The sequence below is a fragment of the Ursus americanus genome, chromosome 24, assembly GCF_024610735.1.
Source record: "Ursus americanus isolate L20-20 chromosome 24, mUrsAme1.1.p, whole genome shotgun sequence".
NCBI lineage: Eukaryota > Metazoa > Chordata > Mammalia > Carnivora > Ursidae > Ursus > Ursus americanus.
In genome coordinates this window covers 44,735,194-44,751,061 of record NC_142150.1, presented here as the reverse complement: position 1 = coordinate 44,751,061, position 15,868 = coordinate 44,735,194, and the positions used below count along the sequence as shown (strand labels likewise).

The window sequence follows — 15,868 nt, the reverse complement described above, 5'->3', positions numbered from 1 at the left end:
GCACCAGGATGCAGTTGCTAAGGGATTTTGGGGGGTGCATACGTGCACTAACGCGTGCTGGCGGGTCTTGGAACAGCCGCCACTCAGAGCTGAGACGAGAGTCCCAGTGGCCGTGGGTGTCTCCGAGGGACCACGTTCTGTGTTTAGAAGAAGACGGCGGTATTTTCATCTGTAGCACCCAGACCAAGGACAAACTCGTCATGCAGGCAGGCGATACCCAGAAGTCACCGAGGCTAATGGTGACCCCAAGCTGGTAGCCGAGAGCGGTCAGCTTAACCCTCGAGGGGTGTGGCTGAGACCGGGGAGTGTGGGGGGTGGGGGAACAGAAGCTGAAATGCAGACTCGCAGTGAAGAGAGGGCATTTCCAGGGTGGACCTCGCCGTTCCCCAGAAGATTCCTCGGGGTCACAGTCAGAGGCTTTGGACGGTGTAATTGTCTTGCTCCGTGTGTGCTCGGCATCTCAGACATGCTTACAAGATATGTTGGTTTCTTTGAGGGGTCTCTCTGTGCCAACTGGCATTCTCAGTCTTCCCCTGAGGGCTTCCTCGGAGCCCTTCTTTTGAGGGCTCCCTGACCGGCAGGTGCATGGGGGCTGGTGTTCCCCTGGCCGCCGGGCTTGGAGAGCGCCAGGCCCTCCGAGCCTGGGAGCGGCTCATCGTCCAGATGGGCAGGGAGACGGGGACCAGCGTCTGAGTGCAAGGCAGGGAGTCTGGTCCCTTGTGGCCCCCAGCGAGGCCCCCGGGGCTGCCGTTGGAACCAGGCACCTGTGCCTTCTCCGGGTCCTGGAAGAGGGGGCAGCAGAGCACATGTGGTCACTCCCTCGGAGTCCCGATGGCCCCCAGCATAAATCCTCCACGGCCAGGGCTTCCCCCACTGGCTGCGCCAGGGTAAACCACGAAATCAGAGAGTGGATTAATTTAAGAGCAATAAACATCCACGTAGCTGCTCTAATGAGCGCGTCCTGACGGTAGCGGTTTTCCCTGATGCAGCGTGCCCTGAGCAATGAGGGGATTGCAGTCCCACGGAGCCGTGTTCGCACAACGGAAGTGAGGGGCACCGCTCCGTTGGAACACAGACGCGGCGGATGGGCCAGGGTCCCGCGTGCGTCCCATTCCCCTTTCCCGGGACCAGAGTGTTCTGCGGTGTGTTTTATTCAGAGTGAGTTCTGGGGCAGGTTCTAGGGTCAGCATCTAAGTATAGAATCCTCTCTTTCAGCCCCCAGACCCCAGAGGGGGGACTCTGAGCCCTTGGCTTACAGTTTTAGTGGTTTTGAATTATTTACCAGGATCTTGAAAACTCATTTAAGAAAATGGGCCCCTCTTGGTGCTGGTTACAGAGAGCTGAAGTCGCTCTCCCCGGTTTTTCCTAAGAAAGTAAATGTCTTTGGAATTTTTTTTAAAATTCCTCAAGGTATTAAAATGCAATTTTAGGTTATTTCATGGTGTTGAATTTAATTCACGTACCTCCCCTGCATTTTCCCAGCTAGAACCCGCTGGGTGCAGCCTGTTCCCTGAGTGGTCAGCCTTCCCACAATGGGATCTGTGATTTAACGTGTGTGAAGGAAGAAGGAGGAAGAAAAATCTCTTTGTATAATACGTTTGTTCTGTGGCACTGGGATTAATTACAAGCTGGATGTCTTTTTCTTCTAAAGGACACGACCTAGCGTGAATTTATTTATAAGCGTGCTAGGAGGTTGGTGCGAGGACAGGAGGGGAGGAGGAGAGAGGGTTCTGTGTTTCCTCTGCCTTTTCTGCCCAGAGAAGCGGGGACAGTGAGCGGCGTCAGCACCCGGCTCGGGCGTCTGTGGGTCCGTGGCCCGTCCCTGACACTGGGAGGTGACACGGGGCCACGGGGAGCCCAGTGGGGTGGGTTCTGCAGGGAGCTTTGCTTTTGGACGAGACCCCTCCGGTCTGTAGCTCAGAAACCGCTCCCCAGTGTGACAACGTGGCAGCGGTGTTAATGACCCTGTGTATTTGGTTTCTCGTGGAAGCTCATCAAAGAAATTTCTGTAGAAACACCAAACCAGCTCCCGGTGTTATGGCCCCGCACAAGCATGGTTTTCACCTACGTCATTCGGTTTACTAAGTTGTCTTCGCATCGCTGCGTAAAGCGAGGTGTCGTGGGTGTGGGAAGGTAGGCCTGGAGCTGCTGGGGCCGCCATTGCAGCCCAGTGGCCGCCACCGCCATTCTCACCCTGCTTCTTTTGGGGTAAGATATGGCGCTTCTGGGTAAATGCTGTCCTCTCGCGGCAGCTGCCACTGGGGTCCATCGGCGGCACAGCAAGGCGGTGTTTTTGGTTCTTGGTCCGCGTCTTGCAATCTTTGCTCTTTCAGACTTCTGGGAAATGGAGAGTTGATGGTATTTTACAGAGAGCACCGATGAGGTTAAAAAAAAAAAGTGAGCATGTTTGGGGGCAAATGTAACTTAAAACCGCCCATTTTAGTGCACCTGGGTGGCTCAGTCCGTGAAGCGTCTGCCTGCGGCTCAGGTCATGATCTCAGGGTCCCGGGATCGAGTCCCGCGTCAGGCTCTGCTCAGCAGGGAGTCTGCTTGAGATTCTCTCTCTCCCTCTGCCCCTCCCCTGGCTCTTTCTCTTTCTCTCTAAAATAAAATAAATAAATAAAATCTTCAAAAAAACCCTCCCATTTCACACACAGCCCTGAATTAAGAAGACGGGCCGAGTGTGGGTGGGGCCCCGGAGCGGGCAGCAGGAGGGCACAAAGGCCCCGTCTGGAAGGAAGGCAGTTGTCTCGGACAGTGAGGTATGTGCTCCGCTGTTACCCAGCCACTGCACACGTCACGAGTGGCCAGGCGAAGCCAAAAACACGTGGCCGCCAAAACGCACGTAGCAGCGTGCTCACAGCAGCTTCACGCCCTGTGGCCACACGTCCCGGTGAACAGGTGCCTCCGTGTGGCACATCCGAGCAGTGGGACAGCCCTCAGCTGCAGAGACGGGGAAGCTCTGGATCCTACAAGGGCGCAGACGAGCCTCCAAAACCTGGCCCTGAGCGAGACAGGCCGGACCCAGGAGCGCACGTAGCGTGCGATCCCAGGCGTGACCAGCCACAGACAGACATGAGCAGTTTATGGTGAGAGGAGCCAGGGTGTTCTCGGGGCTGGCCGGGGACAGAGGGGACGTTGTCCAGCAGGGGCAGTGGAGAGGCTCTGGTTCTTGGTGGGAGTGGCGCTGCACGGGGGTGGACCGCACGCTGCTCAGACTGTGTGTGTGACCTTGCGTACCGTCACCTGGACAAAAACAGTCTAACAGCTGGGAGGGCAGGAGGGGCACTTGGAGGGGGGATGAGAGGCTGTTTGGGGATGAATGCTGGTCTGGCCGTGTTGTGGCTGTGGGAGAAAGTCCTTCTTTTCCCCGGATGCTGAGCTGCTCAGACAGGAAAGCAGCACGGTGCTTTGGCAGGAGCAGGGCGGGCCCACACACCCCACCACGCAGCACGGAAACGACCAAGCGGTTGGGGGGGCACCCTGTTGCTTTATGTTGCTCTGTTCTTTCAGTCTGGGGGGGCTTGCGCTCAAGAACGTTCATTACAAAATCTCGGGACTGGAGGAAATAAGGGCTGTGTGTAAAGATAAGACTCGGAAAGCAATTTCTGCTCCTGCGTTTCCTTCCCTGACAATTATGTGTGCGTGGCCCCCCACCCCCCACCTCCTGAGCTCGATACTCAGGCCATGTTGGCAGGAGAGGTGCACAGGCCGTCACGTATGTCTGGACATTTGCTGGAAGACGGCATGCGTCCGTGAGGGAGGTGAGGACGTTCTCTCTGCTCAAGGTCTCATGGGCTGAGCCGTGTCCCCAAATTCCCGTGTTGAAGCTCTGACCCCCAGCACCTCAGGATGTGGCTGTATCTGGAGCTGGGGTCTTCAAAGAGGTGATTAAGGTAACATGGGGTCACTGGGGTGGCCCTGATCCAGTGTGACCAGGGTCCTTATAGGAAGAGGGGATCGGGACACAGACACGCACGGAGGGACAACCCTGTGAGGAACCAGGGAGAGGATGGCATCCACAGCCATGGAGAGAGGCCTCGGGGGGACCCCGCCCCACTGACTTGCAGCCTCTGGGACCCGGAGACCATACACTCATACAGTTTGAGCTGTGTTTGTTGTGGTGACCTGAGCTGGCTCCTGCACAAGTGTGTGCTGGTCTCGGCGGTCTCTTCTTTCTTCAGTTACTGTCCTGCAGAAAGTGGTGCTGAATTTCTGCTTCCAGATCGCATCTCATTATGCATCTCTCTCTCGGTGCCCACACCGAGGTTCTAGAGCTCTCCTGTGGTCAGAGCCACGGGAGGCCACATCCGCAGCGCCTGGCTATACGCCCCCAGGCTTTGGGGTCCAACGTTGGAGGTCTACCTGCACGTGAGGTGGAAATCCAAAGTCCTTGAGCTCTTACCACTGGTCTCCTCATCCATAAGCCAGGAACTATGGCCATGCTACTTAGGTGTGCCGGAGGATTTAATCAGATGCTGCGTTTCGGTGCCTGGGGGGCCGCTGTTAGCTTGAACACGATGGCCCTTGTTACTACAGCCTGGTGGAAGACAGCCTGGGAGCGTCCATCATCCCTGCGATGCAGTCTCGGCCCGGGCGTCCGGGACTGGGAGGCGTGTGGAAGCATGTCCCCGCCCCCGCGTGCTCACGCCTCTCCAGCCTGACGGTCCCAACATGAGCTGCTCTCTTGCAGGCTGTTTCTCTGCAAACACAGAAACACCGTTTGCTCTTTATCAAGATTTCCAGGAGCAAATAGTGTCCTTCAAAGCCAGTGCTGTTTCAGAGGAGAAATTTGCATTTTATTAGCAAATCGTCTGGGAGGGGGAGGATGCCTTCGGTCGGTGTGAAATAATTACCTCCCGTTCTTTTGTGTGCGATGCTAAACCTTTACGCCTCTCACAGACGTTTTTTATGGCTTTTTCTTCGCCTTGACTACCATAAATATTTTATACAGCAGAGGGCTGGGTCATGCCGTGCAGAAGGTTCTTCTGCATAAGAGGGGTTGGGGGGTCGTGCCCCCCCCCCACAAAGCCGGGAGGTTGTTCACCCGGCTGGGGTTTCCATGCCCAGCGGGGGCTCAGCAACTCAGAAGGAGGTAGACCAGCTGGATCGTTCTCCGATTTTGCCCACTGACTGGATCGCAAGCTTCTAGACATTGAATATGGGCTCTTCTCCTTACTCTGACCTCTCAGTGCCGACCACAGGATTCTGTGTCTCCCTTGTGATCAGGGAGTAATTCAGGTGCCGACCCTCAGCTCCCCGGGGGTTAACTCACAGACATCAGGGCCCTGTTTTGAAACAGTCTGAGCCATGGCACAGGGGCCATCACGCAGCACCAGGAGCAAGGGGAGCCTAGGGGACTCAGGGCTGGGGGAGACTGGAGGGAGGAAAACTGACCCCCACAGGCAAAGTGAGCTGGTTGGCCCTCCCTGAAACTCTGCAGATCTGTTTTTACGCTTCCTATATCGGACAGCCCTTCCAAAGAGCCTCCTGGTAGACCCCAGCATTGTGCGCACAGTACCCTCCCCGGGTTCAAGCCGTCCACGCACCCACCCACTCATCCACCCGTGTACCCACCCATCCAGCCAGCCAGTCCCACTGGCATCTGCCAGCCTTCTTGCATCCCTGGGATCCCAGTGGCCTGGTCACCACGGCTGGGGCCCCTGGGGGCACTGGACGGTGGGCCTGATGGGCTCTCCTCCCCATGGTGGTCTCAGCGCCAGCCTCGTGGGAGGACCTCCTCAGCGGGGACAGAGGTCCTCATCTTGGATGTCATGGCTGACACCAGCAGGGACAGGAGTCCTCCCTGTGGCTTGCCTGGGGGCCTTGGCCTCCCTGCCTTTCCTTTGAGACACGGAGAAGTCAAGTCCCCGATGGCTTGTGTCCCACAACTCTTGGTTAAAAAGTCTGTGGAAGGCCGTGACTCCTTCCCAAGGGCAGGTGTGGAGCTGAGGGCCAGGGTGACTCAGAGCGGAGGGGACCAGTCTGGCGTGAATAACCAGGGTGCTCCAGAGGTGGCCGTCTGCTGCCTGCAGTCGTGGACCGTATCCCAGAATGGGCCGCCCGCCATGGGGTCTCTTCCCCCGGTCGTGGGCCTCTCACCTCCCAGCTCCACGGCTTTCTCTTCCTCACCCCTGCAGAAGCCCCGGCTCCAGCCTTCCCCGCCTGCCATGTCCATTCTGCCTGTCGTGCGGCCAGACCGGCATGTGTTCCCCATCACCCATCATCCACCGAACCCCCTGCAGCCCCTGCCAGGGCGCCTTCTCCTGGTGCCCCCACCAGTGCCCTCCATGTGTTCTCCAGTGAGGGCGGAAGCAGAATGATGGGTTAAGAAAGGAGGGGTCAGGACGAGCCTCTCTGAGTCCAGAGGGGGCCCTGCGGCTCTGGTCTGTCCAGATCTGAACACCTGCTGCAGGTCGGACGCCTGCATCTCATGGGGGTGGTGCCCAGATGGCTGGCCCGGGTCTGTGCCGTTGAATTGTTCTTCAGACAGGGAGGGAGGAGGAGGGGGTAGGGGCAGGTGAGCCAGGAAGGGCATGGTTCTCCTGTCTTCACACCCTGCCCTCGGACTGTGCAAGGTAGGGTCCCTCCTCCTAGAGAGTGCACTCGTGTTCCCAGAAGGCTGTCACTGCAGAACATTCTGTGGTCCCCCAGCCGACACAGCCTGCCCAGTGTGGCTGGTCGTACGCCTTGGGGACAGTGTGTCCTGTCGTCTTCCTTGTGCTGCTATTTTCTGCTAAAGTGCCTGACCTCTGTGATTCCATTACAACTTAACTTTTTTTTTAAATGCCATAATCAGTGAAAACTATTTATAGACATACGCTGCGCTGTGATAATGGGGTAAAGATTCTGGACTTGAACAGCATGAATTAATGTCTTGGCGTCAGCACCAGCTAGCTGTGTGATGGCAGACAAGTTGCTTAACCTCTCTGTGCCTCAGTGTTCTCACATGTCAAGTGGAGAGAAGGGGGCCCACTTCATACAGTTGTAAGGATCAGAGGGGTCTATCTTTATAAAGCCCTGAGAGCAAACTGTGTCCACGCAAGTGCTTGATATCTCTGTACTATGATTTTTATTAATATTGGTGTGTATACCTGTAAGCAAGGAAAACAGACGCCAACATTCTACCGTATTTATGCAACCAAGCCAGCAGCCGCACGCTTGCCGGATGGCACTAGACGCTGTCATCAGACCCGGTCCCCTCTGCATCCTCCCGTAAAGCATTTAGTGGGACTCCGTGATGTGCCAGGCTGGGGGTGGGCAGCAGGGATGTCATGATGGAGCAGGACAGCAGGTGGCTCCTCCCTGCAGGGAGGACTTCCGTGGCCCTGACATCATCCAGCAGAGACATGTCTGGATCGTTCTCACTTGCACTGTGGTCCCAGCGTTTTGGCCAGAACAGGGCACATGGCTTCGTGGCTGCACGGTTAACTCGGTTTACAGCTCTTGAAGTGTTTTTCAGGGGAGCATAAGCTCGGACTTGCTGCTTTCTGATCCTTTCTGGCGTTATTTTCAGCAGGGGTCCCAGGTGTGCCGTGCGGACATGGGTGTTCACTTGGGTGCATCCGATTGTGCGTGGAGAGCCTCTGCGATGGGCCGTGTGCCGTTACACCGAAGTCGTCAGTAATCATCAGCAACGGGAGTGGTGGCGAACTTTTTTAGGGTTTACCGTGTGCCAGGCCCTGCTGTAACCCTATTCGTGCGTGTCTCATCGAATCCTCACACCGAACCCACTTCACAGATGACAAAACTGAGGCCCATGGATTAACCGTCATACCCAGGGTCACACAGTATAGGTCTGGGAGCCTGGAGCCAGAGCCCTTCACCTCTAAGCACCTGTCTGCCGGCCTCACATCGGGCACGGGGCTGGGGCCGGCCTGGATGAGCGGGGGAGCTGGGGGGCGGGTTCTCCCCAAGGGAGGGGGCACCTTGGGCGGCCAACTCTCTGACTGAAAGTGCCTGCACACAGCTTCTCCCTCAATACCTCCCTGCCTCCCGTCACCCCTGGCCGAAGGAGCTCTGGGGACTGGTGTTACCAGGAGGCAAGTGGCCGGAGAGGGGTGCGTATGCTGGGGCCACCCTGCTAACTTGGAGGGGGCTCCCTGCTCCTGTGTGCGTTGTCTGAGGCCTCCGCACGCGCCTCCGTCACCAGCAGCCTCGGGGAAACGGAAGGGGGGGGGAGACGGCTGTTCGAAAGCTCAGGCACCTCTCCGACACCCGCTGGCCCGTTCGGGTGGATCATGGTCCGCGGTCGACCTTCTGCCTGCTGGTGCACACAGGTGCACTTTGCCTGTTTGGTTCAGTCGTGGTAAAGTGCACACACCGTGAAGTTTACTGTCTTAACCTGTTCAGTGGCATTCCGTGCATTGCTCTGAAATCGTCACTACCATCCGTCTCTAGAACTCTTTGCATCTCGCAGAACTTAGGCTCTGTCCCCAGGAAACACTCGCCCCCAGACCCTCCCTCAGCCCCAGCACCCCACCGTCCTGTGCTCGGTCTGTACGAATCCGCCGACGAGGGAGGTCCTGCAGGATCTGTCCGTCCACATCTGGCCTGTTTCACGGAGCGTCCTGTCCTCCAAGTCCGTCCCTGTGGTAGCAGGTGGCAGAATCCCCTTCCTTTTTCAGGCTGGATAATATTCCACTGTATGATAGCATTTGCTCAGTCATTCATCTGTTGATGGGCCCTGGGATGGTTCCCTTTGGCTGCCGTGAACGGGCGTGTAAAGATACCTCTTTGACCCCTGCTGTCTTCATTGGCTCCAGCTGCCATGACGAAATCCCACAGACCAGGTGGCAGAAACAGTTTCTCTTCGTTCTGGAGGCTGGAGTTCGAGGGCAGGGTGCCAGCAGGGTTGGGTTCTGGTGCAGTTTCTCTTGCTGGCCTTCCCGCTGTGTCCGCACATACCTGGGGGGAGAGAGAGCATCTCTGGTATCCTCCTCTTGTGAGGACACCAACCCCATGACAGGGGCTCCACCCTCATGACCTCATCTGACCCCAGCCACCTCCCAAAGACCCCACCTCTAAATACCATTCCTCTGGGGGTTAGGTTTCAACATAGGAATTTGGAGAGGAGGGGAGGACATAGGCATTTCGTGTGCAGCACTTCACCCCCGGGACCCCCAACTCCAAGTCCTTCTTGCATATTGCAAATATATTGATTTCACCTAACAGCCCCAAAAGGCACCATCTCTAAAGTCCAAAGTCCCATTTAAATATCATCCAGCTCAGGCATGCGCGAGACTCAAGGGCTGGTTCTTCCTCTGGCTGCGAACCCGCGACACGGGCCCAGCTGTGGCTCCCAGCTTGGACAGCGAGACCGGCATGCGGGAGACCATCCCATTCCAGAGGAGAAAATGAGCAAGAAGGAAGGGTGTTGGGTCCCCAGCAGCCCGGAACCCAGCAGCCAGCTCCGTGAGATCCAGTGCTGTGGGGTGCCAGCCCTCAGGGGCAGTGGCCTCACCCCAGCCCTGCAGGGTGGTCCCACCCCCACGGCTGGTGAGACCCAGGCAGGGGCCTGATAGTGTCTGAATCCCCTTTGGGGTGGTTTCTCCCCCTTGAAGGATAGGGCACGTTTGCAGCCCAGGAGCCACTGTCCCGTCCCGTCCGCCACCGAGTCCCCGGCCCTCCTTCTTTACGGCCGGCTCTGAGCCCTCACTTGCTCATTTTTTGCAACACAGATGGGCTGAGAACGTTCCCCAGTCTTCGGGTTCTGGTTCCGTTCCTCCCTCAATTTGTCCAGTTGATCTCTCCTTGGTTCTCACTACGAGCAGCCGGAGGCCCCGGGCTGCTCCTCCACGCTAGAAATCTCAGCTAAACTTCCAATTCGTCACTCACACGTTCTGCCTTCTGCAAACCCCTCGGCCAAGCTGTTCGTGACTTTACAACGGGACCGCCTTTCCTCGAGATTGTGTGTGTGAGCCCATCCGAATGTCCTGGACCATCCTCAGACCGCTTCCAGCCTCTGCCCAGCACCCAACGCTGCAGTCCCGGGAGCCCCCGGGAAACGGAGCCAGTAGGACGCATGTGTGCACGCACATGCGTGCACACACAGAAAACGTGCACATGCACACACACACCTGCCTAAAAAGATGATTACCGTGGTGGCTGAGCAGTCTGAGGTGTGAAGCCGTAACAAGCCAGAGGCCCTGGGCAGAGAGGCTGTGAGTCTCGGTCTGAGAGCAAGCAGGCTCAAGGCTCGAGAGCAATGGGCGCATCAGTCTGCATCTGACGCCTGAGTGCCGGCTGGCTGGCAGGAGGAGGCCCCTCAATCAGCTTGTCTGTGCTGGGCAGCCCTGCGACTGATTGGATGAGGCCCACCCAGGCTGCTTGACCGAGAGTCCGCTGATTCATCCAGAAACAGCCTCACAGACACACCTGAGTAGTTCTGGGGCCAGTGCTGGGCCCCCCTGTGGCTCAGGCAAGGTGACACCTGAAACTAACCATCATACCTGCTTTCGGTCCCTTTGGCTCTAGAGCCGGAAGTGTAACGCTGGACCGGACAGTAACCCCGTCCTACTTCCTGAGGCGCTCCCACCGTTTCCCACCGCGGCTGTGCCGGTGGACACACCCAGCAGCAGCACACGGCCTGCCGCACTCCTCACGTCCCCGCCAGCTCTGACTCGTCTCTGGTTTCTGGTGGCAGCCACGCTGACGGGCATGACGGCGGTTTGCCCCTGAGGGTTTGGCTGTCAGCTCAGTGACGCTGGGTCATAGGTTCTGTGCAGCCCGGCAGACCCTTCCGGCTGCGCCCCTGACTGTCAGCAGGCTTGGTCCCCAGCTCCTTAGGGGGCTGCCTGGACCTCCGCCTGGGCTCTGCGCCTCTGTCCCTGTGCCTTCTCCAGGGTCCATGCTCGGCAGCCAGGTCCTGGGTAGGTGGTCCCTGTAGGAGCGTCATTCTGCCTGATGGTTCCAGCCCTGCCTCTGTCTCTGCAGACCCGTGGACTGCCCCCAAATGGTCTTTGCCTTCCGCCTTCTGCCCGCTGGCTGGCGTAGACAGCAGCTGCCACGGCAGTATCCTTGGAGGGCAGGGAGCAGTGGGAGGCGGTGCCCAGGAGTTGAAACCAGCGTCACTCCCGAGGGCAGGGGTCTGGGATCCGTCGCGTCTGTGGCACTGTGGCCCCCGACCCCTGTGCAGAGCGGCATTGGGCACGGCGCTCCCGGGCAACAGGCCTGAGGGCTGGAAAGACATCCATTCAAGCAGCTTCTTGTGAGGGGCTGGCTCCCGTGACTGTGGCGGCTGGCAAGTCTGAAATCGGGAGGGCCGGCGGGAGACCCAGGAGTCGACGCTGCAGGCTTGAGGCGGGATTTCTTCTCTGGGAAATCAGGTTGCTAATAAGGCCTCCCCTACCCACATTGTCACGGAAACCCATGCGACCGCAGACGTGTGCATCTGCAGGCTGGAACCTGGGCACCTGGCTCCCCCGGGAGTGTAGACCGCCGCCTCCGAGCCTGAGGCCTCCTGCCTGGGGTGCTGGGAGCCCTGCCCATGTGGGTTCTGGCTCAGGTGTCCCCGGAGCCTCCGCCTGGCCTTGTCGCTTGAGCCTGTAGGTCTGCAGGGCCCGAGTTGGGAGCGTTTCCTAGGTGCGGGTTCTGCTCTTCTGCACACACGCAGGCTGGAATGCTTCCTGCCCACCTGAAGTCTGACGAGGAGCTCCGGGCACTTTTTGGAGGATTCCCTTCCTCCTGCTTCTGGGGAGCGGCTCGTATCTAATCAGAAGGACGGGGCTCCCGGGTGTGCCTGGCAGGAACACAGGACACAGTGGACAGAGGGTTCCAGGGCCGGCTCCCCGAGAGCTGTGCAGGTGGTCTCCGTGGGGGTTCTGGGCGGAGGCATGCTCTCCTGTGGGTTCTCACGGAATGAGAGCCTCATCTCGTGACACAGCCACGGGGCTTTGAGGGGGGCGAGTGCGGTGCTTGTCTCTGAGGGTCTGGGGGCTGATGAACGCTGTGGCTGCCATTTTAAGAGCCCTGACCGATCCCACCATCCGTGGCAACATGGCTGGGCCTGGAGGGCATCAAGCTAAGCAGAGTAAGTCACACAGGGAGACAAACCACATAATCTCACTGATGTGTGGAATCTGAGAGTCGAAACCCACAGGAAAAGAGGTCAGACTTGTGGTTCCCAGGGTCAGGGGGCAAAGGGTGGGGGGCAGGTGGCCAGGAGGCACCAGCATCCAGCTGGAAAGTGAACCGGTCGTGGAGGCGTGGTGTTCAGTCCGGGGACTAGAGCGGACGCTGCCATACAGCACGCTGGGAAGTTGCCGAGAGAGGAGATCCCATAAAGCTCTCGTCACGGGGGAAGAAGAGCTTGTCACTCTACGAGGTGACAGATGTGTGATCTTCCCACCGTCTACGTACGTCGAGTCGTCGCGTCGTGCCTCTTAAACTCACACAGTGTTGTGTGTCGATTGTATCTGAGCAAAACTGAGAAGGAAGGGACATCTCTTCCTTTAAAACCCGGGGGCTGTGAATGTGCTTGTGCGGCCAGGCCGTCGGTGGTGTGGACGCGTGCGAACAGCCGGTGCTCTGGCCCTGACGCGTTAACGCCATGTCCGCTCTTGCAGGTGGCGATCATCGCGGGCAACTTCGAACTGGCGGAGTACATCAAGAACCACAAGGAGACGGACATCGGTGAGTACGCTCGGCGAGGAGGGGCTCCGTCGGGTACGGAGACGCTCCCCGCCTTCTCTGGTCCTCACGAGGCAGGCTCGGAGCCCGCGTTTAGCAAAACCTAACTGCGCTGACCAAAAGCATGGTCCTAGCCACTTTTCCACCCTCATTCTCACGTGTCCGTCACTCACGCACGCGGCCCATGTAGGTCACTGCTGTGCACCTGGTGAGTCAGACGAATTTGCGGCTAGCTTACACGGGTTTCTTGGAAGAGTCTGTCCTGTACACACTCCCGTTAAACTGAGAGATGGTCGCTACACGAGGCGCAGCAGAGACTCGGTGCCCCTCCAACCCCCGTCTCTGAGCCTGTTTCTCTGCTCCGTGGTGGTGCTCATGACCGTTCCCCTTTCTAGTACCCCTTGTGCCAACCAGGAGGACTGTGTGTGGGGCTCCTCCTCTGCCCCAGCGCCCTGCCGGCGGCTGGGCCCAGTCTTGCATCTTGGAGGAGCCCGCCGGCCTATTTCCGCCGGCCCCGGGCTTGCACAGGACCTGCAGCGGGGAGCAGTCCCAGTGGACCAGCAGCGGTGAGCTTTCGGACACAGCGCCGATCCGTGGACAGAGTGGGTGGTGGGTGCCCGGAGAGGCGGCTGGATGGCATCTGTGTCTTTGCCTGTGCCCCTCACCCCATGCTTGCTGCTGGGGGCGAGGGAAGCCACGTGTCTGGCTGTCGCATCTTTACCGTGTGCAGTGTGTGGCTGGTTCCCACCTCGGGTCTGAGAACCGCATAAGGGTGCGAAGCCAGTGCTTAGCTTGCGTCATCCGGCGCCCCGAACAGAGCATCCGGGCCTTCTGACAGCCCGCGCTATGCGACACGAGTCCCTCCTGTGAGCCAGGGCAAACCGCCGCGTTGCTCTGAGACCCGGGCCTCCCCCTCGGCCACACCAGCAGCTCCGTGAGCGCATCATAACGATTGTTGACCTCATGTCTGCCATGCCGTGTCGGGAATGGGCTGAGCCTGCAGGGTGCCAGCAGCTCTCCTCCCTTCATGTCTCCCACACGAGAGAGCAGCGCGGTGGGATGGGGTTGGCTTGAGGTCTGAGCATATTGGCTGCTGGGCACACGGCCCAGGAGGGGCAGGGAGCGTGTGCAGGTCCCGCCCCACCACCGCAGGGATTTCTGGGGGCCCCGCCAGCCTCCTGAGTCGAGTGGTCTGTGGGGATAGCAAGCCCGGGCTGCCCCCTTACTGCTCTGAGCATGGGCCCTGATGGGGCCACACGGCGGAGAGGGTGATGGGAGGTGGCCCGAGAGACCCCGGGACTCTGCCTGCCCCACCGCCAGTACGAGGACCAGCCACTACGCTGTCCTCCTCACAAGCCAAGTCCCTTGCGGTACCAAGTTGATTTTAGAACAAAGAGAAGGGAGATTCCTGACTGTCTCCTCCATTTCAAAGTATAAGGAGCTTTCCTGGATGGGACTCAGACAGCTCTGTCCCAGCTGAGGGGTTCAGTTTTCTTGTTATGAACGGAGTATCTGTTGGTCAGGTGAATACGTTTTAATCACCACTCACCCATTCGGACCCATGACTTATTTAAACTAAAAAGGGCAGCCCCTCCTGAGTCGTGGGGGTGCTGGCCACAGGCTCGTGTGGCGTCTGGATCTCACGGTGCTGGAACTGAGGTCTGTACCTTCGACCAGCGGGGCCCCATGAAGATGCAGGGCCAGCTTCTATGGTCAACCCGGGCAGGAGTCCGCACCTCCCGTTTCCTATCCGTGGACTTTTCCCCGTGTGGCCCGCAGGGACGGGATGGGAAGGAAATCTATGCTTCCCGCAGGATCCCTTCAGCACCTCCACGGAGGAAAAAAAGAGGCCTCTCCTTTCCTCTGAGTCTTCAGACGCAGGGTCTGACTCATCCAGCAAACTGCCACCAGAGAACCCGAAGCCTGTGGGTCCTCTGTGCACATAGATGTCCCTCAACGCACTGATTCCCGGAAGCTGTTGATCCGTCCTCAAACCCTGATTCAGCCCTGTGTTCACTGAACCTCTGCCCTGGGGCCACCCTCGTTCCTGGAGGGGAGCAGATGCCGTGTATGGGGGGGAGTCTGGGAAGGACAGTACCCCGCACTGTGCAGGGGTGCGGAACCCGTGCAGGAGGGTGGATTCTATGCAGGGGGGTGGATCCAGTGCAGGATGGTGGGGGCCGTGCAGGAAGTTGGGTGCCATGCAGGGGGGCGGATCCCATGCAGGAGGCCCGACCCCATGCAGGAAGGCAGCCCCGTGTGCGGTGGGGTCTGGGAGGGACAGCACCCGCACTGTGCAGAAGGGCCACGCCTGGGAAGGCTTGCAGCTCAGGGTGTGCCAGGCGCTCACCTCCATTCAGGGGCGTCCGTCCTCACCCGTGGCCCAAAGCAAGCTCCCGCCTGAGGAACTGACAGTTTCCTGCCCACGTCCTGACTCCTCCTTGACGTCCACGTTCCACTCTGACACCTCACTCTGCCCCCTGGCAGCACTCCTGCACCCCAGGATCATGGGGAGTGGGTAGTGGCTGTGGGGGGAGGGCCCCAGAGCGGGAGGGACAAGGACGTGCGGGGTGCAGAGTCACCTCCATGACGTCGCCCCAGGGGAGGCCTGGCTCTAAGACCTGAGAGGTGGCCCGGTGCCTTCCCGTCTGGGGAAGTCCTGCATCCTGCAGAAAGCCGTCTGCTTCTTGCTCCCGGAGCCGACATCCTTTTCCCTCTGGTTTCACACACTGCCGTGCTGGAACCCCCTGAGATAGGCCCTGGGGTCCCTGAGCCCGCCGGTACCCGAGGGGCCAGCCGTGTCACCCGTCGGTCACCTCTTTCCATGACGGCTCTTCATTGAGCACCTTCTGCCCTGCAGGCCGTGCCCATTTGGGGATTGAGGGATGTCGTCCGTCTGAGGCCTGGCCTGTTAGGCGGTGTGGCCCACAAGGGCAAATGCCCTCCTTGCTGCCCTGCCCCGGGTTCTGGAGTGACAGCCCCCTGCACACCGCATGGCCCCTTCCAGAGCGGGACAAGCTCCCGGTCAGTCACCTGCTCGCGGGAGAAGGCACGTGACTTCAGAAGAGTAGATTCTTTCCTGCTCGTTCCCTCTCGGATTGTGGCCTCAGCCTGTTTCCCCATGACCTGGTCCCATGCCTCCCTGGCCAATGCTTTAACCCCCCCGTGTCCCCCAGGGCATCTTCTGGGCTGCTGGTAGCCAATCCCCAAGACAGTTTGGGACCACCCATTCCTGTTC

General features: G+C 59.0%; 1 protein-coding gene across 7 annotated transcripts in view; it reads left to right on the top strand.

Annotated features, from left to right (window-relative positions):
- Positions 1 to 15,868, top strand: part of SHANK2 (SH3 and multiple ankyrin repeat domains 2) — a 503,557-nt gene that overhangs the window by 165,946 nt on the left and 321,743 nt on the right. For 6 of the 7 annotated variants that reach the window (XM_087855105.1, XM_045775905.2, XM_087855101.1 and 3 more), the window contains one exon: positions 12,567 to 12,633. In XM_087855105.1, the coding sequence (XP_087711231.1) occupies positions 12,567 to 12,633 (67 nt within the window). Of the gene's footprint in view, positions 1 to 12,566; positions 12,634 to 13,025; positions 13,197 to 15,868 lie in introns of all 7 variants that reach the window. The other variant, XM_087855106.1, reaches the window with a different exon arrangement.